Source organism: Eubalaena glacialis, chromosome 1 (genome assembly GCF_028564815.1).
Source record: "Eubalaena glacialis isolate mEubGla1 chromosome 1, mEubGla1.1.hap2.+ XY, whole genome shotgun sequence".
NCBI lineage: Eukaryota > Metazoa > Chordata > Mammalia > Artiodactyla > Balaenidae > Eubalaena > Eubalaena glacialis.
Window position 1 is genome coordinate 231,621,234 of NC_083716.1, and position 27,697 is coordinate 231,648,930.

General features: G+C 38.9%; 1 protein-coding gene across 10 annotated transcripts in view; it reads left to right on the forward strand.

The window, feature by feature from the left end:
- Nucleotides 1-27,697, forward strand: part of SP140 (SP140 nuclear body protein) — an 81,990-nt gene that overhangs the window by 21,632 nt on the left and 32,661 nt on the right. For 2 of the 10 annotated variants that reach the window (XM_061188208.1, XM_061188191.1), the window contains 10 exons: nucleotides 2,157-2,240; nucleotides 4,778-4,858; nucleotides 6,399-6,470; nucleotides 11,313-11,396; nucleotides 13,383-13,463; nucleotides 14,599-14,682; nucleotides 15,085-15,165; nucleotides 24,801-24,887; nucleotides 25,103-25,219; nucleotides 26,026-26,079. In XM_061188208.1, the coding sequence (XP_061044191.1) occupies nucleotides 2,157-2,240; nucleotides 4,778-4,858; nucleotides 6,399-6,470; nucleotides 11,313-11,396; nucleotides 13,383-13,463; nucleotides 14,599-14,682; nucleotides 15,085-15,165; nucleotides 24,801-24,887; nucleotides 25,103-25,219; nucleotides 26,026-26,079 (825 nt within the window). The remainder of the gene's footprint in view (nucleotides 1-2,156; nucleotides 2,241-4,777; nucleotides 4,859-6,398; nucleotides 6,471-11,312; nucleotides 11,397-13,382; nucleotides 13,464-14,598; nucleotides 14,683-15,084; nucleotides 15,166-24,800; nucleotides 24,888-25,102; nucleotides 25,220-26,025; nucleotides 26,080-27,697) is intronic. The other 8 variants (XM_061188199.1, XM_061188217.1, XM_061188230.1 and 5 more) reach the window with 8 other exon arrangements.

A 27,697-nucleotide genomic window follows, 5' to 3' on the forward strand; every position in this document is an offset into this window, starting at 1 on the left:
TATTAAAAAGTACAAAGTGTATCAAAAATATATTTAGAGATTCATCTACCACTAAGAATAGTGGGAATGAGAATGGGGTGGTGGAAGGATTCGTAATAGTTATTGGTAAAGAATAGAGGTTCATTATGAAAGGGAGGGGAAACAAATCCTTCAACATTCCTAATGTGATCTAGGTGACACCCTACCTAGAGATAGAATCCCAGAGCATATCAGTGATGGATGCAGATGAGTATAAGGGAAGAAGATTCATCTCGTGACCCAAATGGTACAATAAAAATCCAGGAAATGATGAATGAATGTGCCCGAGAATCTGAACAAGCAGTAAGGTTGACTGACAGTCCAATATTTGCCTGGATGACTGACTCTGAGTATGGTAGCACATACAGGGAGGGAGGAAGGGGGGTGTCATGTGTTCATAATTCAGAAAGGAGGCCCCAGGGAGCCCCAAGGAACCCTGCTCCTCTCCCCAAGGGGCAGAGGAGTAGATCAGAATCTAGGGTGAGGAGACATTTACTTACCAAGAAAGCGTATCTGGTTTTTGTGGTAAAAGGGAGAGGTAAAAAAACCATAAAGAGACAGAGAGGGTAGGACACTGGAATAGCATAGGTATAAAGGGTATAAAGAGTTGGAAGAGAAAAACTAGAGAGACAAAGGGGGAAGAGCCAGAAGCCTCACTGGGGAAGAGAGAGGCAGAAATACAAGGTGACAGGAGTGGCCAAGGAGAGAGACGCCCTCAGAAACAAGAATGCACAATCCTTCCTCGGGGAGACACAGTGTTGGGAAGAGGACTGTAAGTACAAATGTGAGAAATGGAGAGAAGTAGAATGGATTGTAAAAAGATGGAAAATAAGGCAGAGCAAACATAGAAAAAATTAACCTGCCCTCCTGCTTCACACTATCCACAAAATATAATTCAAGTTGGATCACAAATCTAAAAGTTAAGGCTAAAACGATAAAGCTTCTAAAAGAAAACACAGGAGCGTATCCTTGCAAATTTAGGGTTGACAGAAATTTGTTACATAGGACAGAAAAAGCATGGACCATAAAAGAAAAACTTGGTAAATTGCACTTCATCAAAATTAAAAACTACTAATCCAAAGACACCATTAAGAAAAGGAAAAGGCAAGTCATAGACTGGGAGATAATATTTGCAATGCATATATCTGACAAAGGATTGTACCTGGAATGTATAAGGAACTCCTACAAAAGAATAATAAAAAGACACACCACTAATTTAAAAAATGGACAAAAGACTTGAACAGACACTTCACTCAGAAGATATAATATGACGAATAAGAACATAAACAAAGTATATATCATCATTAGTCATTGGGGAAATGCAAATTTCATTAGTCATTGGGGAAAAGCCACAACAAGCTACCATTCGGTTACTAGAATTGCTAAAATTAAAAATACTGACAACACCAAATGCTGATGAGACTATGGAACAATTAGAACTCCTTTATATACGTTGCTGGTTGGACTATAAAGTGATAGATATAACCACTTTGGAAAACTAGCAGTTTCCTATAGAGTTAAATATAACCCACAACCCAGCAGTCCTACTCCTAAGTATCTTTTCATAAGGAATGAAAACATATGTTCACACAAAGATTTGTACAACAATGTTTAAAGTAGCTTTATTCCTAATAGCTAAAATCTGGAACCAATTCAAATTCTCATCAATAAGAGAAAATAAACTGTGATATATTTATAGAATGGAATACTATTCAGCAGTATAACGAGTGAACTACTGGTATATGTAACCACATGGATGAACCTCAGAAACATTATGTTGAGAAAAAGAAACCAGTCACCGGAGTATGTACTATGTGATCCTACTGATGTGAGCATCAGTACAGACAAGTGTAGTACCAGAAAGGAAGGACTTGTTAATGGTGATAGAAATCAAAACAGTGGTTGCTTATAGTGGGTGGAAACTGACTGGCATGGTGGAAATGTTCCAAATCTTGACTGTGATGTTGGTCACAGAGCTGTTTTACACTTAAGATATGTGCATCTCAATGAAAAAGAGGCAAGCAAGGCTCTGCTGGGCCTCAGATGGGGTCCTTGGAACTTGAACATCATCAGAGTTCATCTTGAGCACACAGAGGTCTCTTCTCTGGATACTGTCTGAGTTCTGTCTTTTTCTTTAGTGTCCTTGGAACAGTCACCTCTCCAAAGGAACAATGTAATGAGGTTAGAAGATGTACCCAGCTTACTGCCATATGACAGACGAGGTAACTATCGTTTAATTTATCAATTCCATATTAAACCTTTGTTTTCTTGTCTTCATGGAAGCAAAGCCTACCTTCGGTCTCCTATCCTAGGCCTCTGCTAGCCCCCACTTCTCCTACCTGCCCTTACCTGCTCACATATGCAACAGAGACACTGAGAAAAGGAATCTGAGCTCCTGAGTAGATAGAGTATCCATTGATGGGGAATATAAAAAGAGAAAATTGAAAAGGTAGATAGGGTGTAATATGTAACAAATTACATGAATGGATCCAGTTTTCTAAAATCCCACTCTTCCAGGTTGAGATAGGGGATAATTTTCAATTAATTTCACAGAACAACTAAGAGGAACTTAGTTGACATCATGGCATGTCAGGTTCACACGGGAGAACTGGCCAGTTGGAGGTCCCTGGTACCGTAGTCAGAGTCCAAGAGGAGAGTTTTGGAGATGATGAGAGGGGAGAACCTGGAGGATGAAATCACACAGAGAGACAAAAGTTGAATAGTGTTGGGAGACAGAGGTCAAAATAAAGTGGGAGAAACAGATGGAATGGGAGCAAGTGTAAGACACAGCAGAGAAGAGATAAACTGAAAATCTCCCAAGAAACAGAGATAAAAGTTGAGAACGAAAAGTATGGAAAGGGCAAGAGTGAGAGGAAAATAAATAGTAAGAATTGGGAAAAGTCAGGGAGACGTACAAAGGCAACTATGTAGAGAAAGAGTTGAAGGAGAATGGATGGAAAACAGATTGAGAGTGAAAAGACAATAAAAGAGAGAGGAGCAGATTGGGACATTGTAGGCCTGAGGTAAGAGCACTAGATATAAGCAACTTTGGGCACAAGTGTTGGCAACATTAGCTGTGAGTTTTCAGATTAAACTGTCCTTAACCATCGAAGTGGCACTTGTAAAATACTCACATTGCAATAGTCCTCTCCCTGAATATTCCAGTGATTCCTATGACCAAATCACCACCCTAGATTGTCTTCAGAGTACATTTATCCGTGGACTCGAAGACCATGATCTGCTAGATATCTACACGTGAATTCTTTCAAGAACCTTTAACTTGGCATTTCAGAACTAAAAGTAGCATCTTCATCACTCAAGCTAGATCTAAACTCCTCTTCAGCATTCATGTCTCAGTGATGGATCCTTATCATCTCATAGGTTTTCAAGTTGGAAGTCTAGGCGTCACCGTGACTGCTCTTGCCCTCAAATAAATGCCTGTTACTCATCCAGTATAGTCATTTCTCTTCCAGAATATCTCCAAGCTGTCCATCTGTCACACCCCCAAGTCTTCAGACCTCTGCCATGGTTCTCAAAGCAACAGTCTTCTGTTCATGACCTTCCTCTAATCTTGCTTCCAACAAATGTGTTATTTGCACTTCAACTACATGGGACATTTGAAAATGAAAATTAGATTGTGTTATGTTACAACATACTTTCTTAATACACTAAGGATTAAATAAATGTTTCTCTGAGTGGCATCCAAGATCACCCATGATAAGCCCCGTATCGATTTTCCCAGCCTAATCACCTGCCTCCTGCACTATTAATTCAATATAGTATAAATTTTTTTCCTCCAATAATTTTATTTTTTTAATTTGTATTTTATTTTATTTTTTAAAATTTTACTGAAATATAGTTGATTTACAATGTTGTGTTAGTTTCAAGTGTACAGCAAAGTGATTCAGTTATACATATATGTTCGTATATATGTATATATATTCTTATTTTACATTCTGTTCCATTATACATTATTACAAGATATTGCGTATAGTTCCCTGTGCTATACAGTAGGTCCTTGTTGGTTATCTTTTTTAATATATAGTAGTGTGTATATGTTAATCCTAAACTCCTAATTTATCCCTCCCCCACCTCTCCTTTGGTAACCATATGTTTGTTTTCTATGTCTATGAGTCTGTTTCTGTTTTTTAAGTAAGTTCATTTGTATCATTTTTTAAAATTCCACATACATATAAGCAATATCATATGATATTTGTTTTTCTCTGTCTCGTTTACTCCCCCAATAATTTTAATTGTTAAATCTTTCATATCTGAGCCTTTTCATACATTTTCTGCCTTATTCAGAACTGTTTTCACATTCTACTACCCTCCACTTAACCTCCTCACTCTGGTAAATCCTATTTAAAACATACTATTGCAGGGATGCCTTTCTTTAGAGAAAGCTAGAAAGAAACAGTTGAAAGACAAAGGATAGGAGAGAAGGAGTAACGTCAGAGAAACAAGACAAAAGTTGCAGGAACAGAGAAAGAGACAGTCCAGGAGACACCAGCAGAAAGAAACAGAGGCAGAGATGGATAAAATGTAAAGAATCAAATAGAAAGGGAAGAAGTAGAAAGAGAATGTGGTATAAGAAAAGGAAACCACTAAGATCAGGAACTGCCACTGAGATCAGGAACAAGACAAGGTTGCCCACTCTCACCACTATTATTCAACATAGTTTTGGAAGTTTTAGCCACAGCAATCAGAGAAGAAAAAGAGATAAATTGAGATGTCTGTGGGATTTCATTCTTTACTGCAGGGAACAACAATGCCTGGTGGGAGATCTGTGATGGAGAAGAGCTCCAGGGAGCCTCGAACTTCCCACCAAGATGTGAGCTGGGTAAGGATGGGGAGGGATTGCCAGCCGAGGGTGTCAGGTGGCTGAATTCAGAGCTGGTGTTTATTGATGCTTTTTACCCTGAGCACACTCCACAGTCAAAAGATCTAGTGTGTCTTCGAATCCCATGAGTCCATAATAACATAAGTAACATAACAAATAACATAAATGTTCCTAAGTGCATTCTAGTAGCAATATGCTGGAGAAAAGTGATGTCTCTCATAGCTATTAATAATAAAGACTTGAATTTATACCGACCTGCCCTTTATCTTCTCTAAAGAATAAAAACTAAGTATTATTCTATTTGGTTATAATGCTATTATTTTGTGCCTAACTTTGGAAAACCCCCGAAAGAAACATGGTCCTTCAGATCAATTGCTCCCAAATCTAAAGTACAATTTTTTGTCAACTATTATTTATTATGTGACTGATTTTTCAAAGAATTTTGGCAAACAAGATGTCATTCTTCTCTCCACAAAGTTATGGATGTAACAGACAAAATGTTACTTATTCCTGTTTTACAGGTAAAGAAATAGAAGCACTGAAGTGTGTAAGGGTCTTTTAGCAGTCAAAGCAGTTAAACAAGCGAGGGTACCAGCATCCTTGATGACTTACTATGGTGACTATCGTGTGGGGCTGCAGAGGGTCAGGGCATCCAAGACTTAGGTACATATATATGATGGAATATTACTCAGCCATAAAAAGGAACGAAATTGGGTCATTTGTAGAGATGCGGATGGACCTAGAGTGTGTCATACAGAGTGAAGTAAGTCAGAAAGAGAAAAACAAATATCGTATATTAACGCATATATGTGGAATCTAGAAAAATGATACAGATGAACCTATTTGCAGGACAGGAATAGAGATGCAGACGTAGAGAATGGACATGTGGACACAGGGGAGAGGAGAGGTGGGATGAATTGGGAGATTAGGATTGACATATATACAATACCATGTGTAAAATAGATAGCTAGTATGAAGCTACAGTATTGCACAGGGAGCTCAGCTTGGTGCTCTATGATGAGCTAAATGGGTGGGATGGGGTGGGGGGGAGGGAAGTCCAAGAGGGAGGGGATATATATCAGTATACATATATATGTATATCACTATACATATAGCTGATTCACTTTGTTGTACAGAAGAAACTAACACAACAGTGTAAAGTAACTATACCCCAATTTAAAAAAAAACAAACAAACTGACTCATGAGTAGGAAAACTGTCAAAGAACATTGAAGAGCAAAGAAGAAGAAGAGGAAGACTGGGAGGGAAGCCCAGAGAGTAAAGGAGGTGTGTGATCCTTCATGGCACAAAAACAACCATGTGTGGGGACAGAAAAATGAGGAGAAAGGTGACTGAGAGATAACGGGAAGGAAAAAAGGCAGAGCAAGGCTCTGGTGGGTCTAAAGTGAGGTGTGTGGAGCAACAGTATCTTTTTCCCAAGGCGAAGTTCACCTGACCATTGAACACCAGAATTCAGCATGAGCACCCTGAGGTCTGTACCTCATCACCATGTCTGGTTGGTCTTTTCTGTTTTTCTTTAGTTTCCTGTGAGCACAAAGCTCTTCAAAGGACAAACGAAGGCAAGTCTGAAGAGATTCCCAAACTGCAAGCAGGTAACGGGGGAGCTAATATTGATTTAAGTGACCAATTATCTCATTAATTTGTTTGCATGTCTGTATGCAAGGGACATTTCCCTTCATTGCCCCAAACACAAACACACACTTTTCCTTAGGCTCTGGTTGCTTTCTTCAGGTATATGGGAGGCAAGGGGGAAAGAGGGGCTAAGGGCCTTAATGGAGGGGCTTCTGGGTAGAGAATTTAAGGGCACAGAATAATAAAAATGTAGATTGGGGCCACCACATGGAGTTGCCTAAGAAGGTTCAATTTTATTTAAAAGTATGTGGAATCTAAATACAACCAGATTGGGGTTTGGAGGAGAGAGGTCATTTTAAACTTATGTCCCAGGATTGCATAGGATTAATGAAATACTATGTATAGGAGAGACAAAGAGGAAGTGAGTTAAAAGAAAAAATAGGAATGGATTAAAGACCTAAATGTAAGGCCAGATACTATAAAACTCTTAGAGTAAAACTTAGGCAGAACACTCTTTGACATAAATCACAGCAAGAGCTTTTTTGATACACCTCCTAGAGTAATGAAAATAAAACCAAAAATAAACAAATGGGACCTAATTAAACTTAAAAGCTTTTGCACAGAAAAGGAAACCATAAAACAAAAAGTCAATCCTCAGAATGGGAGAAAATATTTGCAACCAAGTAACTGACACAGGATTAATCTCCAAAATATACAAACAGCTCATGCAGCTCAATATCAAAAAAACAAACAACCCAATCAAAAAATAGGCAGAAGATCTAAATAGACATTTCTCCAAGATCTAAAGAAGACATACAGATGACCAAAAAGCACATGAAGAGATGTTCAACATCACTAATTATTAGAGAAATGCAAATCAAAACTACAATTAGGTATCACCCCACACCGGTTAGAATGGCCATCATCAAAAAACCTACAAACAATAAATACCGGAGAGAGTGTGGAGAAAAGGGAACCCTCCTACACTGTTGGTGGGAATGTAAATTGGTACAGCCACTATGGAGAACAGTATGGAGTTTCCTTAAAAGAACTAAAAATAGAGCTACCATGTGATCCAGCAATCCCACTCCTGGGCATATATCTGGAGAAAACCATAATTCGAAGAGATACATGAACTACAGTGTTCATTGCAGCACTGTTTACAATAGCCAGGACATGGAAGCAACCTAAATGTCTATTGATAGATGAATGGATAAAGAAGATGGTACATATATACAATGGAATATTACTCAACCATAAAAAAGAAAGAAATAATGCCATTTGCAGCAACATAGATGGACCTAGAGATTGTGATACTGAGTGAAGTAAGTCAGACAGAGAAAGACAAATATCATATGATATCATTTGTATGTGGAATCCAAAAAAATGGTACAAATGAACTTATTTATAAAACAGAGTCACAGATGTAGAAAACAAACTTATGGTTACCAAGGGGGAAAGTGGGGGGAAGGATAATTTGGGACAGGAGTCCCCAACCCCTGAGATGCAGACCAGTACCGATCCATGGCCTGTTAGGAACTGGGTCGCACAGCAGGAGGTGAGCAGTGGGCGAGCCAGTGAAGCTTCATCTGCCGCTCCTCATCGCTCGCATTACCACCTGAACCATCCCCCACCCCCCACCCCCCGTCCGTGGAAAAATTGTCTTCCACGAAACTGGTCCCTGGTGCCAAAAATGTTGGGAACTGCTGATTTAGGAGATTGGGATTGACATATACTCACTACTATATATTAAATAAATAACTAATAAGAACCTACTGTGTAGCACAGAGAACTCTACTCAGCACTCTGTAATGACCTATATGGGGAAAGAGTCTAAAAAAGAGTGGATATATGTATATGTATAACTGATTCACTGTGCTGTACAGCAGAAACTAACACAACATTATACCTCAACTGTACTCCAATAAAAATTAATTTAAAGGGGTGAGATAAGGAGGGTGGGAGGGAGACACAAGAGGGAGGAGATATGGGGATATATGTATATGTATAGCTGATTCATTTTGTTACACAGCAGAAACTAACACACCATTGTCAAGTAATTATACTCCAAAAAAGACATTAAAAAATTAATTTAAAAAATTAAAAATATAATAAAATAGATAACTAACAATGACCTACTGTGTAGCACAGGGAACTCTACTTAATACTCTGTAATGACCTATATGGGAAAAGAATCTAAAAAAGAGTGGATATATGTATATGTATAACTGATTCACTGTGCTGTACAGCAGAAACGAATACGACATTGTAAATCAACTATACTCTAATAAAAATTTAAAAAAATAAATAGACGTGGAATCGAAGTAGAACCAGGTTAGAATGTGGTATCAGGGAGGGGAGATAATTTTCAACCTGCTTTCCTCGAGGTTGTGCCAGGAACATGGGCATAGTGGGTATAATCGCAAAATAGAAAACTCATGTGAAAGACGTTTAAAACGAGCCTGCCAAGGGGAAAGAAGGATCCCTGCTCATTTGTCAATGGCAAAAGATGAGAACTTTGATGATTTGGAGAAGGAATATGTGAGATGGACAAAATATATAGAAAGGCTGAAATTTTAATTTTTAGATTTAAATTTTAAGTTGTAACATTACAAACAGGAAATTAAGAACTAGAGAGAACAGATAGAAGCAGGGAAATGAGCACCGTAGAAGAAAGGAGGTAAACTCAATAATCAAACAAGGTACAGAGTTTAAAAGGTAGAGAATGTGACATTAGAGAAAGACCCAGAGAGGGAAAGTGCTAAGAAATAGAAAGACTGGAGGAAAGTATAACAGTTATACATAGAGAAAAAGGTAAAGGAGAAGAGTAAAACGTCTGTAGAGAGGGAACACTATGTACAAGGATGGAGAAGATGGTTTGGGACATTGTTGGGACTGAAAGAAGAGTTGCTGCATGGAAGCAACTTCTAACACTAGGAGTTGAACATGTTAGCCATGAGTTTTCAGATTATGGTTCCTCCAATTATCAAAGTGGCACCTGTAATACACTCAGAGGCAATGGGCCTCCACTCAGCCATTCTTGTATACTTCCATCTATAACTTAATGATCCCCAAATTCCTAACTCTGGCCCCAACTTGCCTTGTAAGCTCATTCATCTAAGTGCCTGACTATATTTGTACAGGGATCTGAGAGACATCTCCATTTGGATGGTTTTCGGGAACTTCAATACAAGTCGCTTCCATAGTTGCATGTACCATCTTTCTTGATGCCAGATCTGCCTCCTTTCCCCGTATTCCCTATCGCAGTATGGAACGCTATTGTTCCATTCTTTAGGTAGACACCTAGGGGTCACCAATGACTCTTTCCCCTCCCTCAACTCACACACCCCATCAATCATCTAGTTTAGTTAACTATACCTTTAACTTGTCTCTTACTCGTCCATTTGTTGCCTCACCCGACACAGAAGCCCTAGTCAGATCTCTCTTCTCTCTGGAACTAGAGCCAGAGCAACAGACTCTATCTGGTCTCATACCTTCCCCCAGTCATCCTCCCACCATATCCATTCTCTCCAACTCAACTAGATGACCCTTTGAAAATGCAGGTTGGCTTATCTCACTTTCCTACCTTAAATCAATAACTTTTTGTTGTCAAAAGGATTAAATCCTTCCCTATTTTCCTTCCCATGGCTCCAGCCTCATGTCTGCCTCTCCTGCAACGACTTCTAAAGTTTGTTTAAAACTTTGCAGTAATTTTAATTTTGACGACTTTTTCTCATCTGAGCCTTTGCACACACTTAGCCCTGTGCTTGGAACAATTTTCTTGGTCCACTCCACTCTCCATTCTGCTCACTAATCTGGCGAAATCACATGGAAGTTAGAGACCACCTCAGAGGTACCTTTTCTAATTCCTAGTTCTAGAAAAAACCAGCATGAGAGACGGGGAGAAGACATAAAGCTCAGCGTCAAGAAAGGAAGAGGGAGAAAAGGCAGGTGGGAACAGATATGGGAAAAGAAACAAACCAGGACAAAGAGAAGTACCAAGAGATTCCAATAGCAAGATACCGAGATAGAAGTAGAAGAAGCAGAGATGTGTGGGAAGGGTGAGAATGAGAAAGAGAACAGGGTTGGGAGACAGTGTGTACAGTCTCCATCAGATTACTGGATTGTGCAAGCCCCCTCTTACCTTCACGAAACACTAAGACACAGGTATGCAAACTGTTGTAGCTTCTATTTTATGGTTGGGGAAATGAAACAGAAGGGCATGGAGGTCATTTTTGCAAGGGCAAGGTAGAAAAGGAAGAGTGGGCACCAGCATCCTGGGTGTGTCACTGAGGGTGACAGTTGTGTGAAGCCAGCTGACAGTCAGCGTGGGGTCATGTGGTCAGAAAAGGAAGAGGAAACCCAAGGAGTTCTGCAGGTTCCCAGGGGAGTGAACCAGGGTCCAAGAGAAGATTTAGTGAAGGAAAAAATAATGTTGGTGGAGAGGGAAAGGAAACCACTGAGAGACAGGGAGTATAGAAATGGACCCAGCCACTTGGGCTTGAAGAGATCTAGAATAAGAAAGCTGGAAAGGATAACAGGAGAAAAGAGATACAGTATCACTGAAAAACAAACAAACAAGCAAAAAACCCCAAGACCTGAAAACAAGAGATGAGGAGAGAAACACAGACAATCAAAGAGATGCACAGCTAGGAAACAGAGCTGTGTGGAGGTGGAACTGTGGGTAGGACACTGAGAAGGAGAGAGAAGAGGTGCAGATGGCAAAGAAGCAGGAGACAGTGTGGCTCCCAGGAGCAGTGCTTGGAGCAGACATACGGCTTTCCCGTCATGTTTGGCATGAGCCAACCGAGGTCTGTTTCTGACCGCCCTGCATGGTCCATCATGTCCTTGTTTCTCTGCAGTGACCTGTTATCCCAAAGCTCCCCAGATGACTCACGAAGGAAAACCCAAGGAGGTGCTCAGCCTACTACCAGTAGAGGGAGAAGGTAATTATGATTTAAACTCCTCAATAAATAGGAAAAAAAAATCCCCCCTTCTCTCATCTTGCCGTTCTCTTCTTCACATTCACATACATACACATGGAATTGTGTCGATTTTCTGTTTTGTTTGTTCCAAAACTGTGAGAGAGACTAAGGAGAAAGGTGAGCTGAGCTGAGCTGATTGGGGAGAGCACCCCTGCGTGGAGAACGTAGGGAGACAGGATGTGCCAAAGGTAGGCTGGGGTCCCAAAGCAGAAGTACCTGGGTGACTTTATTAAATGCATATAAAATCCAAATGTCAGCAGGTTATGGCAGTTGAGGCAAGGAGAACATTTTCAGCTTACTTCCGGAAGTACAAGGAACATGGAAGTAAGTTTTGTGAATGACTGATAAGCTTGCAATTTAGAAAGGTCATGGGGGAGACTTAGAATAGAGCTGATAAGGGAAGGCTCTCCGGCACTGTGGTCCATGTGAAAATGGAAGGACTTTTGTCAGTTTGGGAGAAGGGATCTGTGAGCATGAGGAAAATATATAAAATAAGGAAATTTTACAGGCATCTAGGAAGAGAAGGCCCAGAGAAAAAGAGAAAAGGAGAAAATGGAAGACAAGGTAGAAAGGGAATTACCTCAATAAGAAATGAGATACAAAGATAAAAATTAGAGAAACCATATAGAGAGGCAAATAAATACCAAAAAAAAAAAAAAAATGTGCAAGGAAGTGCAGAGAAACCATGTTGAGAAAGAGTTTTATCAGATCAATAAAGAGTGAAAACTGCTGTACAGGGAAGAGAGGAGAGAAGTTGGGATCCTGGAGCACTGAAGTATGCACATCAGACAGGAGCATCTTCCATCCCAGTAGTGAGTTTCCAAGTTAGGTTTGCCCCATGGAGAGAGTGGTGTCCATAACATAGAGTAATAATTCTCTCCCTGGCAGCCTCAGCTACTCTCAGGTAACAGAATGTGTCTCAAGCACATGCCTGCTAGGCAGACCCATCTTCCAAGGTCATCCATCTATGTATGTACCTGAAGACATTTATCCCAGGGTCTTCTTCATTTGGATGTCTTTCAGGAACTGACACTTCCAAAATTGAAACCAACATCTTCTTCCATGAAACTGGAATGTCCTTTTCTTACAGGGTTTGCTCTCTCAGTAAATGGAACTTGAATGTCCCATTTTCTCTTGCTCCCATCTTGCCCATTTTCTCCACTTTACCACAATTTTTATTTGCTAGATGGAAATCAGATCATATTACTTTCCCACTTAAACCTGGTGTCCTTTGTTGTCCAAAGAGTAGATCAGTTATCCTTCCTGTCTTTCTGTGCCTTCCATTCATCATGCGACCCTTGCCAATTTCTTCTTCCTCACCTCTAATGATAGTGTAAATATTTTCAGTGATTGCAATGTTCTGATCTTTCTTTTATATGAGGGATTTGGAAAAATTTTCCCCTGTGGTTGGTGGTGTTGCCTTGGTCCACTCTATTTCTTATCCCATTCCCTGATCAGGTTATATTATACTATTTTAGGGATGCCTCTCCTAACACTCACCATGAGAAAGGGAGCGAGAGGGAAAAATGGGATGGGGAAAGGTGATAAAGAGCAGTGTCAAGGCTGCAAGAGAAAAAGAGACAGGAGCAGAGGAGACAGAAACACACCAAAACAAAGAGAAACATCTAGAGATGCTGGCAGAAAGAAACAAGGGCAGAGACAGAAAAATATGCAGAGGCAATGGGGAAGAGGAAGAAGTAGAAAGAGAATTAGGTGTACGGGGAGTGTGGGAGATGGTGGATGGTTCTCAGCCTCCGGTGGTAGTGATGGGAGGGAGTTAACCTGCAGGCCAGGGGAACCCCAAGGGCAGACCAAGATGGTCTGGGATAGAGACAGTCCCACCCATGAGATCATTGAGCTTCCGATGTCTTCAGTATGAGTTTTCTTGCCATGATTTCCCCCTGCTTGTGTACTGAGACCTCTGAGGGATTTCATTCCTTTCTGCAGAGGACAACAATGCCTGTTGGGAGGTCTGTGACAAAGAAGAGCCCCAGGAAGCCTCGAACTCCCCACCAGGATGTGAGTCAGGTAAGGAAGGGGGGATTGCCAGCCCTGAGCTGCAGGTTTTCAGATGTCTGAATTCAGAGCTGAACAGCATGACCCTTGTTAGAATAGATGTGTTCCCTCTTCGTGTTGTAGTAGATCAGTCCTAAAGAAGGAGAGAGTGTTTTTTCCTCCACAATCTTTATGCTTATTTACACTAAAGACTCAGTATTGTGATTTTAACCCCTGACCACCTTTTATTTTCTATAAGGAGTAAAAGATAAGTATTTACCTAGTGTTTAATAATAATAATATTATATTGTCATAACCTTGGATAGGCTTCCAAAGAAACATGGTCCTTGAGATCTACTTGTCAGAAATTAACATCAATGACTCTAAGGCCCAAATGACATTTTTTGCCACGTATTCTTCATCAGGTTATTGGAGTATATAGTGCTTTATTCTTTTCAAAGTACTGTGGCAAGTAAGATTTCCTCACAAAACTTTAGGACTTAGCCAGGGAAACAGTTAATATCCTTCCTTAGAGATAAGAATATGGAAGCACAGAAGAAGGATACTTGTTTTTCCCTGAGATCAAAGTAGGAGGAAGGGCAGAGATACCTGTGTCCCGAGTATCTCATTGCAGGTGGTGGCTGTGTGAGGCTTGTAGCACGTCAATGTCCAAAGGGAGACCTGCAGGATCCCAAGGGCAATAGAACAGAGCCTGAACTAGAGAGCCTTCCACTTCTCAAATAAAGAATGTCAGTAGGGAGAGGAAGAGATCAAGAGAGACAGTGAGGGAAGGAATGGATCCTGCTGTAGGGATTGGAGAGACCTAGAAGAACGGAGCTGGAGAGAATAAGCAGAAAAGGAGAGATCAAGATCATCACTGAGGAAAAAAAGTAAAGATAGAAGACGTCAGGGGGATCAGAGCCCACAAAATCAAAGGCGCACAATTATTCTCCTAGTGCAGAAGCAGAAATGTTTAGAGGCAGGTCTATAGATAGGAAACTGAGAAGCAGAGGGTAGGAGAATGAGATCAATGAGATGGAAATAGAGGCAGAACAGAGCTTAGTTGGATCTCAGGTGTGGTCCTTGGAGCAGATGTCCCTTTTCCCAAAGGGCAGCTCACCTGTGGTCTGAGCATCCTGGCTCAGTTCATTTTCTTGTTTCTCTTTAGTGTCCTGTGATCCTGAAGCTTCCCAAATGACCAACGAAGAAGAACCAGAGGAGCTGCCTAGTCAACCACTATGTGATGGAGAAGGTAATTGTGATTTCAACTCCCAAATTGAATCTTTGTTTTTCTGTCTGCAGAGAGGAAAATCTCCATCTTTCTTCTCCCTTCCTACCCTGCTCCCCTTCACATACCCATACAGAAGAAATATGTAGAGCCAACTGGAAAGGATGAAAAAGACAGAGAAAATTAGTGTATAAGAAGGGAGTGAGATGGGTAGACTGTTTTCAGCCTCTGATGATAGTGACGGGAACCATGTTAACCTCTAGGTCAAGTGAGCTCAAAGGCAGGAGGGTCTAAGGGCAAGGACATTCCCATCTTGGAGATACTTGAGCCGCTCTGGTCTTCCTGGTTGTCTCTGGGAGGGTTTTCCTACTATGGTTTCCATTGGTCATACACTGGGATTCCAAGAGATTTCATTCTATTTATCAGAAGGAAGCAGTACCTGTTCAGAAATGTGTGATGAAGAAGAACCCCAGGAATCCTTGAGCTCACTACCAAAAAGGGGAGCAGGTGAGAGAGATAAGGACTGTCTGGGCTGCAGGGTGTCAGGAGGATGGTGTTTCCTGATGGATTTTACTCTGGGAATACTCCACAATGAAAGTTCCAGTTAATTCTCAAATATCATTCTTCACATTTACCTTGGCTCTTTGGCTCTTGTACCTTGCAAGGGACAAGAAACCTTAAGCAACTCCATAATTAGGAGATCATGTTGTTTGATTGTAGGTATCCATATATTCAGTTGTAGTAGATAGAATTCCACATAGGAGAAAGAACACAGAAGCTGCACAAAAATTTGATTAACTTTAGTGGAACTGTTAGTACATTATCTCTAGCTATTTATTATCTCCCAAGAATATTTATATTCACCTCTTCCAGCACCGAAACATAATCTTTCATTTGTGTATTATCTACAGAGAGTTGATTTATTGGTTAAGTTGGTGTAATGTACTTTAAATCATCATAAACTCTTTCTTTGCCCAAATATTTGAACTTTTGATCTTATTATAGGAATAACTCATGACTTCAAATGTTTGAGGTTCTTTGGGGGTTGTAGTTGTTTCCTATTCCATGGACAACGCTCAAAGATGAAGTACAGTTGGGTTTAAGCTGATTTTGATGATTAGGTGGAGTCATGGTCTTTATATAAATAGTTTGTAGCATCCTTGCCCTGAATGCCCATCAATAGCTGTCAGCCTGATATTTCTTAATGCAATTTATCCTCAATTAAAATTTATTTTAGAAGCATAATTACGAGTAAAGCCATTATTTTTTTCCAGGAGTTGGCTTGGGACGATGACATAGTCAAAAATTCTTCAAATTGGCTCTATTAGAAATATTTTAGAAGAACTGAATTATAAAGTTAGAGTGGTGATCGTCCTAAGTGAAGTCAGTCTTGGAATGTTATTATTAGTAGTAACATTATGGGGAAGTCAGAGGCTTCAAACATTAAACCAGTAAATAGAAAAACTAAAGTTGTAAGGATAAAGGATAAAAATATGAAGGAGAATGTGACAATCAGTGTGACAATCTAGGCATCCAGGAAAACCTTATTCTGATGATCTTGAGTGGAAGCAGTTCTACTTCATGGAATTATCTGAATGTTCTGGGGATCTTTGGGTAGTAAAAAGACATTAAATAATCCACTTGATATCTGTTTTTATATGGGTACCTGAAGAGATTGAAAATCTGTTTGTTTCCACAACATTCAGAAGTTATGATCTCCTCCAAATGCATAATGGCTTTCAGTTTAACAATTTGACATGTCCTAGAGAAGGCTCTATGTTCAGTTACTTGAGACAATTTTGCTTTCTGTAAGGGAATGAACTCTACAAGGGAGTCTGGAACAGTCATTGCATAACCAGCCTGGTATTTCATTTTACTATATTTTCTTTTGTCTCATTTAATTTTATTTTTATTTTAGAGATAAAACTTATCACCAAACAATATGAAGTCAGGATTTAGTAAGGAAGTATCTAAACTATCTCTTCTGGAAGTGGACATTAGAAACTAAATCCTAGGATTCTCCTTCCTTGAGTAAGAATATTACTCTATAACACACACACACACACACACACACACACATATATATCACATTTTCTTTATCTATTTATCTATTGATGAACACTTAGGTTGTTCCCATGTCTTTGGCTATTGTTTAAATAATGCTGCAATGAACATTAGGGTGCAGATTTTGTTTCCTTTGGATTATATATCCAGGAGTGGAATTGCTGGAACATACGGTAGTTCTATTTTTAGTTTTTTGAGGAAACTCCGTGCTGTTTTCCACAGTGGCTGCACCAATTTACATCCCACCAACAGTGCTCAAGGGTTCCCTTTGCTCCACATTCTCACCAACATTTGTTATTGCTTGTGTTGACAATCTCCTTTTCTTAAACATCAACTCTGCCATACAACGTAACCTAAAAATGGGGGTAATGTCTTATGATATTCATGGTCCCTGGGGTTTAGGAACAAATCTTGGGAGGTCATTTTAGAATTCTACCTATGACAATGAAGCTTGAGTAAATCTCCAGAAAATAACTATCCAGATGAGCCATTGATTTTCCCAAGCAAATAATATAGGCTATCAAACAAATTAAAACACCAAAGAAAGCTGAGCATAAGTGTGTTAAAGAAAAGAATTTGACTTTAGAAAAGACTATAGTAATTGGCTTAGGCACTACAGGGAAGTGAGGTATACCTATTTTGTTTATTTCCTGCATATCTTGAATATGCATAGTATAGGCATACTAATGTTCAGATTAACTATAAAGTGATCATGTGTAGGAGAATTTTCCAGGAATTCTAAGGTTAGCCCTTCTTAGTACACTTAATATGTAGTTTCATTTGCAGAATAGAGCCCTACCTATTAAATTTATAGGAGTTTCTTAGAGAAAAGAAAGGACTGTTTGTTACATAATGGTCTGAATATAGCAGTTATTGGTTGGCACATGGAACTACTCTTGGTCATTTTTTTCAGTCCTTTTAGAGAAATATTATCAAATGAGTCATTTACTTTTGACATGCCAAAAGTTCCCCACTGAAATCTAAAGACACCTTTTGTGAAAATTTACCATTTATTAAGTGCAAGTTAGAATCATACTGAGAGTACAGAGAGGAAGTGAAAGTTCTGCCAGTGGGAGATTGTGACTTTGGCAAAGACAAGCCCATGACAGAGAGTCATAAATATGAATGGTGTCCTGCAAATGGAGTATTGTGCTCATCAATCAAGCAGAAACTAAAAAGAAGACATATGATCAATTATATGATAACAGTTATGTATTAAACAAAAGGATTTTCTTTCAAAAATTAATACGATGTCAAGTATCCTCATGAAAGTTTTGGTGAGGGACCCAAGACAAAATGTGACAAAATATATTTGCACAAATTATCTACTTTCTAATGGACCCCCATCCATTAATTAGTCTTTGGGGCTAGCTTGGATTGGGGATTGATCAAGTCTATGCCTCTATCTATTTGCTTTGGATCACTATCTTCTAATAATCAAGAAGCACAGGAAAATCAGGAACAGACAAACACACGTGAGACAAGACTTTAAAAAAAATAGACAAAAAAAAAAGTGAGAGTAAATGAAGTAGTGGAAGAATAAGCACATTAACAGAACATTTGCTAAATGCTGTCCCGCCAAACCAAAATGTCTACTTACTTTGTATCTAATTGCATACACATCTTTAAATAATAAAATAAATTCAGAAATAAAACTTCAATGAAACAAGTCAGAGCTCAAGTTGTTCCTGTGATGGATTCACTTGGCAGTGTATCAGGAAGACAATCTGAGTTGTGCACAAGAAGCTGGGGTTTTGGACCAACACCTGTTGGTCCAAGGGTCCCACAAGACACCCCTAAGCAAGAGTCCTCAAGATGATCTTGGTGGGAACACCATTTGTGAAGGGAGAGTGGCCACCATGCAATATTTGAAGCTAAAGCTGGATTTATTGCTTGCTAAGCAAGACACATGGTGGGAGGAAGCACTGTACACAGTTTTTTTAATAAAGGAAATGGCTGATTTTACTTATTTTTAAATTAATTTTTATTGGAGTATAGTTGATTTACAATGTTGTGTTTTTATTTACAGTTTTGGGAAGCATGTAGTTCAGGGACTGCAGACTTTCAGAAACAGGAGTGTTTATAAATTGGTTAGCATTTAGCCATACACATAGGCTTTCTGAAGTGTGTCTGTTGCTGACTGGCTGATTTTCATAAGTGTAAGGCTGCCACTGATTAGCTGACTTTAGATGTGGTTAGTGATGCAAGCAGTCATTGGCCAACTGGGATGAATTTAAAACTGGTTCTGGCAATTACTTTTTGCAACTTTCAAAGGACAGTCAGTTCCTCCTAGAAGGATAAGATCTTTTTATTTTATTCTTAGGGCTAAAAGTAGAAAAATAAAAGTAGAGAAAGCAGAATGAGGTTCAAAAGATGGGAAAAACATGGCTCTGTCGGATCTCAGGTGTGATTATTGGAGCAGATATTCTTTTTCCCAGAAAGCAATTCATTGTTTTGTTTTTTTTTTGGTTTTTCTTTTCTTTTCTTTTCTTTTTTTTTTTGTTACATCTTTATTGGAGTATAATTGCTTTACAGTGTTGTGTTAGTTTCTGCTGTATAACAAAGGAATCAGATATATGTATACATATATCCCCATATCCCCTCCCTCTTGCGTCTCTCTCCCACCCTCCCTATCCCACCCCTCTAGGTGGTCACAAAGCACTGAGCTGATCTCCCTATGCTATGTGGCTGCTTCCCACTGCCTATCTATTTTACATTTGGTAGTGTATATATGTCAATGCAACTCTATCACTTTGTCCCATCTTACCTGTCCCCCTCCCTGTGTCCTCAAGTCCATTCTCTGCATCTACATCTTTATTCCTGTCCTGCCCCTAGGTTCATCAGAACCTTTTTTTTTTTTTTTAGATTCTATATATATGTGTTAGCGTACGGTATTTGTTTTTCTCTTTCTGACTTACTTCACTCTGTGTGACAGACTCTAGGTCCATCCACCTCACTACAAATAATCAATTTTGTTTCTTTTTATGGCTAATATTCCACTGTATATATGTGCCGCAACTTCTTTATCCATTCATCTGTCGATGGACACTTAGTTTGCTTCCATGTCCTGGCTATTGTAAATAGTGCTGCAATGAACATTGTGGTACATGTCTCTTTTTGAATTATGGTTTTCTCAGGGTATATGCCCAGTAGTGGGATTGCTGGGTTGTATGGTAGTTCTATTTTTAGTTTTTTAAGGAACCTCCATACTGTACTCCATAGTGGCTGTATCAATTTACATTCCCACCAACAGTGCAAGAGGGTTCCCTTTTCTCCACACTCTCTCCAGCGTTTATTGTTTGTAGATTTTTTTATTATGGCCATTCTCACCAGGGTGAGGTGATACCTCATTGTGGTTTTGATTTGCATTTCTCTAATGATTAGTGATGTTGAGCAACTGTTCATGTGTTTGTTGGCAATCTGTATATCTTCTTTGGAGAAATGTCTGTTTAGTTCTTCTGCCCATTTTTGGATTGGATTGTTTGTTTTTTTAATATTGAGCTGCATGAGCTGCTTGTATACTTTGGAGATTAATCCTTTGTCATTTGCTTCGTTTGCAAATATTTTCTCCCATTCTGAGGGCTGTCTTTCTTCTTATTTGTGGTTTCCTTTTAAGTTTCATTAGGTCCCATGTGTTTATTTTTGTCTTTATTTCCACTTCTCTAGGAGGTGGGTCAAAAAGGATCTCCTTGTGATTTATGTCAAAGAGTGTTCTTCCTATGTTTTCCTCTAAGAGTTTTATAACATCTGGCCTTACATTTAGGTCTTTAATCCATTTTGAGCCTATTTTTGTGTATGGTATTAGGAAGTGTTCTAATTTCATTCTTTTACATGTAGCTGTCCAGTTTTCCCAGCACCACTTATTGAAGAGGCTGTCTTCTCTCCATTGTATATTCTTGCCTCCTTTATCAAAGATAAGGTGACCATATGTGCGTGGGTTTATCTCTGGGCTTTCTATCCTGTTCCATTGATCTGGATTTCTGTTTTTGTGCCAGTACCATACTGTCTTGATTATTGTGGCTTTGTAGTATAGTCTGAAGTCAGGGAGCCTGATTCCTCCAGCTCCGTTTTTCTTTCTCAAGATTGCTTTGCCTATTCGAGGTCTTTTGTGTTTCCATACAAATTGTGAAATTTTTGGTTCTAGTTCTGTGAAAAATGCCAGTGGTAGTTTGATAGGGATTGCGTTGAATCTGTAGATTGCTTTGGGTAGTATTGTCATTTTCACGATATTGATTCTTCCAATCCAAGAGCATGGTATCTCTCTCATCTGTTTGTATCATCTTTAATTTCTTTCATCAGTGTCTTATAGTTTTCTGCATACAGGTCTTTCGTCTCCTTAGGTAGGTTTATTCCTACGTATTTTCTTCTTTTTGTTGCAGTGGTAAATGGGAGTGTTTCCTTAATTTCTCTTTCAGGTTTTTCATCATTAGGGTATAGGAATGCAAGAGATTTCTGTGCATTAATTTTGTATCCTGCTACTCTACCAAATTCATTGATTAGCTCTAGTAGTTTTCTGGTAGCATCTTTAGGATTCTCTATGTATAGTATCATGTCGTCTGCAAACAGTGAGAGTTTTACTTCTTCTTTTCCGATTTGGATTCCTTTTATTTCTTTTTCTTCTCTGATTGCTGTGGCTAAAACTTCCAAAACTATGTTGAATAGTAGTGGTGAGAGTGGGCACCCTTGTCTTGTTTCTGATCTTAGAGGAGATGGTTTCACTTTTTCACCATTGAGAACAATGTTGGCTGTGGGTTTGTCATATATGGCCTTTATTATGTTGAGGTAAGGTCCCTCTATGCCTACTTTCTGGACGGTTTTTTTAATCATAAATGGATGTTGAATTTTTTCAAAAGCTTTTTCTGCATCTATCGAGATTATCATGGGGTTTTTCTCCTTCAATTTGATAATATGGTGTATCACATTGATTGATTTGCATATATTGAAGAATCCTTGCATTCCTGGGATAAACCCCACTTGATCATGGTGTATGATCCTTTTAATGTGCTGTTGGATTCTGTTTGCTAGTATTTTGTTGAGGATTTTTGCATCTATGTTCATCAGTAATATTGGCCTCTAGTTTTCTATCCTTGTGACATCTTTGTCTGGTTTTAGTATCAGGGTGATGGTGGCCTCGTACAATGAGTTTGGGAGTATTCCTCCCTCTGCTATGTTTTGGAAGAGTTTGAGAAAGACATGTGTTAGCTCTTCTCTAAATGTTTGATAGAATTCGCCTGTGAAGCCATCTGGTCCTGGGCTTTTGTGTGTTGGAAGATGTTTAATCCCAATTTCAATTTCAGTACTTGTGATTGGTCTGTTTATATTTTCTATTTCTTCCTGGTTCAGTCTCAGAAGGTTGTGCTTTTCTAAGAATTTGTCCATTTCTTCCAGGTTGTCCATTTTATTGGCATATAGTTGCTTGTAGTAATCTCTCATGATCCTTTGTATTTCTGCAGTGTCAGTTGTTACTTCTCCTTTTTCATTTCTAATTCTGTTGATTTGAGTCTTCTCCCTTTTTTTCTAGATGAGTCTGGCTAATGGTTTATCAATTTTGTTTATCTTCTCAAAGAACCAGCTTTTAGTTTTATTGATCTTTGCTATTGTTTCCTTCATTTCTTTTTCATTTATTTCTGATCTGATCTTTATGATTTCTTTCCTACTGCTAACTTTGGGCTTTCTTTGTTCTCCCTTCTCTCATTGCTTTAGGTGTAAGGTTAGGTTGTTTATTTGAGATTTTTCTTATTTCTTGAGGTAGGATAGTATTGCTATAAACTTCCCTCTTAGAACTGCTTTTGCTGCATCCCATAGGTTTTGGGTCATTGTGTTTTCATTGTCATTTGTTTCTAGGAATTTTTTGATTTCCTCTTTGATTTCTTCAGTGATGTCTTCGTTATTTAGTAGTGTATTGTTTAGCCTCCATGTGTTTGTATTTTTTACAGTTTTTTTCCTGTAATTGATATCTAGTCTCATAGCGCTGTGGTCATAAAAGATACTCGATATGATTTCAATTTTCTAAAATTTACGAAGGCTTGACTTGTGTCCCAGGATATGATCTATCCTGGAGAACGTCCCACGAGCACCTGCGAAGAAAGTGTATTCTGTTGTTTTTGGATGAAATTTCCTATAAATATCAATTAAGTCCATCTTGTTTAATGTGTCATTTAAAGCTTGTGTTTCCTTATTTATTTTCACTTTGGATGATCTGTCCATTGGTGAAAGTGAGCTGTTAAAGTCCCCTGCTATTATTGTGTTACTGTCGATTTCCCCTTTTATGGCTGTTAGCATTTGCCTTATGTATTGTGGTGCTCCTATGTTGGGTGTGTAAATATTTACAATAGTTATATCTTCTTCTTGGATTGACCCCTTGATCATTATATAGTGTCCTTCTTTGTCTCTTGTAATAGTCTTTATCTTAAAGTCTATTTTGTCTGATATGAGAATTGCTACTCCAGCTTTCTTTTGATTTGCATTTGCATGGAATATCTTTTTCCATCCCCTCGCTTTCAGTCTGTATGTGTCCCTAGGTCTGAGGTGGGTCTCTTGTAGACAGCATATATACGGGTCTTGTTTTTGTATCCATTCAACCAGTCTATGTCTTTTGGCTGGAGCATTTAATCCATTTACATTTAAGGTAATTATCGATATGTATGTTCCTATTACCATTTTCTTAATTGTTTTGGGTTTGTTTTGGTAGGTCTTTTCCTTCTCTTGTGTTTCCTGCCTAGAGAAGTTCCTTTAGCATTTGTTGTAAAGCTGGTTTGGTGGTGCTGAATTCTCTTAGCTTTTGCTTGTCTGTAAAGGTTTTAATTTCTCCACTGAATCTGAACGAGACCCTTGCTGGGTAGAGTAATCTTGGTTGTAGGTTTTTCCCTTTCATCACTTTAAATATGTCCTGCCACTCCCTTCTGGCTTGCAGAGTTTCTGCTGAAAGATCAGCTGTCAACCTTATGGGGATTCCCTTGTATGTTATTTGTTGTTTTTCCCTTTCTGCTTTTAATATTTTTTCTTTGTATTTAATTTTTGATTGTTTGATTAATATGTGTCTTGGCATGTTTCTCCTTGGATTTATGCTGTATGGGATTCTCTGTGCTTCCTGGACTTGATCGACTCTTTCCTCTCCCATCTTAGGGAAGTTTTCAACTATAATCTCTTCAAATATTTTCTCAGTCCCTTTCTTTTTCTCTGCTTCTTCTGAGACCCCTATAATTCAAATGTTGGTATGTTTAACGTTGTCCCAGAGGTCTCTGAGACTGTCCTTAGTTCTTTTCATTCTTTTTTCTTTATTCTTCTCTGTGGTAGTTATTTCCACTATTTTATCTTCCAGGTCACTTATCCGTTCTTCTGCCTCAGTTATTCTGCTACTGATTGCTTCTAGAGACTTTTTAATTTCATTTATTTTGTTGTTCATCATTGTTTGTTTGCTCTTTAGTTCTTCTTGGTCCTTGTTAAACGATCTTGTATTTCCTCCATTCTATTTCCAAGGTTTTGGATCATCTTTTCCAAGATTTTGGATCATCTTTATTTCCAAGATTTTGGATCATTCATTACTCTGAATTCTTTTTCAGGTAGACTGCCTATTTCCTCTTCATTTGTTTGGTCTGCTGGGTTTTTACCTTGCTCCTTCATCTGCTGTGTGTTTCTCTGTCTTCTCATTTTGTTTAACTTACTGTGTTTGGGGTCTCCTTTTCGCAGGCTGCAGGTTCGTAGTTCCCATTGTTTTTGGTGTCCGTCCCCAGTGAGTAAGGTTGGTTCAGGGGTCTGTGTTGGCTTCCTGGTGGAGGGGACTGGTGCCTGTGTTCTAGTGGGTGGGGCTGGATCTTGTCTTTCTGGTGGGCAGAGCCGTGTCTGGTGGTGTGTTTTGGGATGTCTGTGAACTTAGTAAGATTTTAGGCAGCCTCTCTGCTAGTTGGTGGGGTTGTGTTCCTGTCTTGCTAGTTGTTTGGCATGGGGTGTCCAGCACTGGAGCTAGAAAGCAGTTCATTTTAGTTCAGAATATTAGTGTGCATTATGAGAGCCCCAGGAACTCTTCCCTAATCACTGTCTCAGGATCTGTGGATGGTAATTTTCCTGTTTCTCTTTAGTATCTGGCAAACTAGAAGCTCTCCAAATGAATACAGAAGGAGATTCTGAAGAGCTAACTTCTAGTCCACTATCTTATGATGGACAAGGTAATTATGAATTAAGAAAAAAAACAGAAACAAAGTTCTGGTAAAGAGAAAAGGATGAGAAAGGGGAAAAGAGAGACTTAAAGGAAGAGTCAGGTGTAGGGAGGATCAATGAAAGATTTCAGAGGAAGAAGTAGAAAAAGTGGGATCAACAAGGGTTCAGAAAAGAGGATCACTAGGGAAATGAAAACTCTTCATAATTCACAATTTTGGGCCAGGAGCAGAGCTACCAACATTTGGAAATGAGAAGTGTTCCTGTGTTATGTGTTTCTCAAAAGATGTGCCAGGAGGTCCAGAAGGAAGTACTGAAAGTAAAGAAGCTAGTGACATGATGGGTAAGGCTACCTGAGTGTGGTGAGATGGGGGTGGCTCCACTGGTAACACAGACGCAGGTTGGGTGGTGGCAGGTGGTCCAATCCATCCCAGTATCCTGATCTCTGCATTTGCTTGACCTGATCCTTTTGGGAATAGCAAGGAAGCAAGAGATCATTATAAAATTGTGTTTAAGGGATGGCCCATGTTGATTATATATGGATGATGTAGTAGAAATACACTTTTAAAAATGGCAGTATATTGTTTATTACATCAGTATATTACTAATAAAGCCTTGTGATTTACAATGTTTTCTATCCCTGTCACCCAAGAAAGTCAAGTGTATGTCCACTAGTAGATAATAGTGTCATTTTGTCACAACCTTAGAAAGGTCTCAAAAGATAACTAGTCCTGTCACTTAATTGTCAGGAGAAAAGACTTCAGATCAACTATTCTTAACCCAGCACATATTTTTGATAGATGTTCTCCAGCATGTCACTTGTTTATATAGTGATCCTATTAAGTTTTGTACATAAGATCTTATTTAATCCTAACAAAATTCTTAAGAACTAGACAAATATCCCTGAGTAAACTGAAGTACATAGGTATTGAAGAATGTTTTTCAAAGTCCCTTTAAGAAATAAAGGAAGACCCAGGGCCCATCCTGGACTCTCACTTCTCAATTCAGTAGGTTTAGTTCCTTTAGAAGGAAGAGACAGATGATAACCCAAACATCTTTGTAAATTCAAGCCTTCTGCAGTATGAATCATCCTAAGATTTGTAACTTTTATTTATTCATTTTTGTTTCCTCACCACCTGTTTTTTCTAGATACTGTGGATCTTGGAAACAACTCTACTTTGGGAAAACTCAAGAGGAAAAGAAGTAAGAGTGCATACAATTTTACTTGCTTTTGATATTAAAATGAGTTTTTAAGGCCAGTTTCATTATTATTATTTATAATAATAAATATTACTAATATGACAGCCCCATAAAGATGTCTATATCCTAATCTCTGGAACCTGTAATCTGTTCTCTTACATGGCAAAAGGGATTTTACAGATATAATTAAGATAGGGACCTTGAAAGGGGAGATCATCCTGGATTATCGTGGTGCATCCAATATCATCAAATGGGCCTTAAAAAATGAAGAACTGTTCCTGTCTGTGAAGAGAGGGAGAAACGATTATGGAAGATAGTCACAGAGAGATGCAATATTGCTGGCTTTGCAGATGGAGGGGAGGAAAAAGGAATATGGGTGGCTCCTAGAAGCTGGGAAAGTAAAAGAAATAGATTTTCCTCTACAGCCTCCAGACAGGAATGAAGGCCTACTGAAACCTTGATTTTAGCCCAGAGAGACCCTTGTCAGACTTCTAACCGACACAACTGTAAGATAATAAATTGTTTTAAGTCACTAAATTTGAGGTCATTTGTTATGGCAGCAATAAAAGAGTAATACAGAATTTTTGGTCATTGGAAGTGGGGTGCAGCTATAATGCATTCCTGAAAATGTGGAAGTGGCTTTGGAATTGGGCAATGGCCAGAGGGAAATTGGGTTATAAGAAGAACTTTAAGTAGAATGATAGAGAATGTCTAGATTGCCTTGAGCAGTTTGTTAGTAGAAAGGTGGTGCTGAAGACTCTGCTTGTGAGGACTTGGAAGTGAAGAACATGGTAGAGAAAACCTATATCATATTAGAGAATATGTAAATTGTCATGAAACCACTGTTAGTTTAAAGGTGTCACTGAAGGAAATAAGGAACATGTTTTTGGAAATTAAAGGAAAGGGGATCCTTATTATATAGTGGCAGAAAGCTCAGTGAAATTCTGTCCTGCAGTTATGCGGAAAGCAGATTTTTCTGGATATATAGCTAAGGAGATTTCTAAGTACTATGATAAAGGTGCAGCTGGTTTCATGTTGCTGCTTAGAGTAAACTGTGAAAGAGATAAGTCAAGGGAAGAACTGCTAAACAAAAGGCATCAGAACTGGATGATTTGGAAAATTCTTAGCCTATTCAGATTGCAAAAGATGCTCAAATTAGGAGCTTCATTGTCAGGAAAATGTGCTCTGCAGTGACAAGCAAGAGCGTGGCTGTATAACTTTTTGCTAATGCCCCAGAAGTAGTGAAAAGTCAGGGTATTCAGTCATATAAAATGTTCTTTGAAGAGATTAAGTTTGTGACCCATAGATACCCTCAGCCATCTCAGCAGAAGTGAAAAATAGATACGTGAGTATACAGGAAAGATCTGTAGAAGAGACTGTTGTCTAATGGAGGAGATCCCCATGACATACATGAGAGATTGATAAGATTCCTGAAAACTTTATACCAACAGAAACAGAGATGTCCTTTTTCTAGTCCCTGGAACCAGTAATCTGTTACTTCACCTGGCAAAAGAGACTTTGATGGTGTGATTAAGTTAAGGATTTTGAGATGCGGAGATTTTTCTAGATTATCTGGGGGGCCCCAATCAAATCACAGGGGTCCTTAAAATCAGAAAACCTT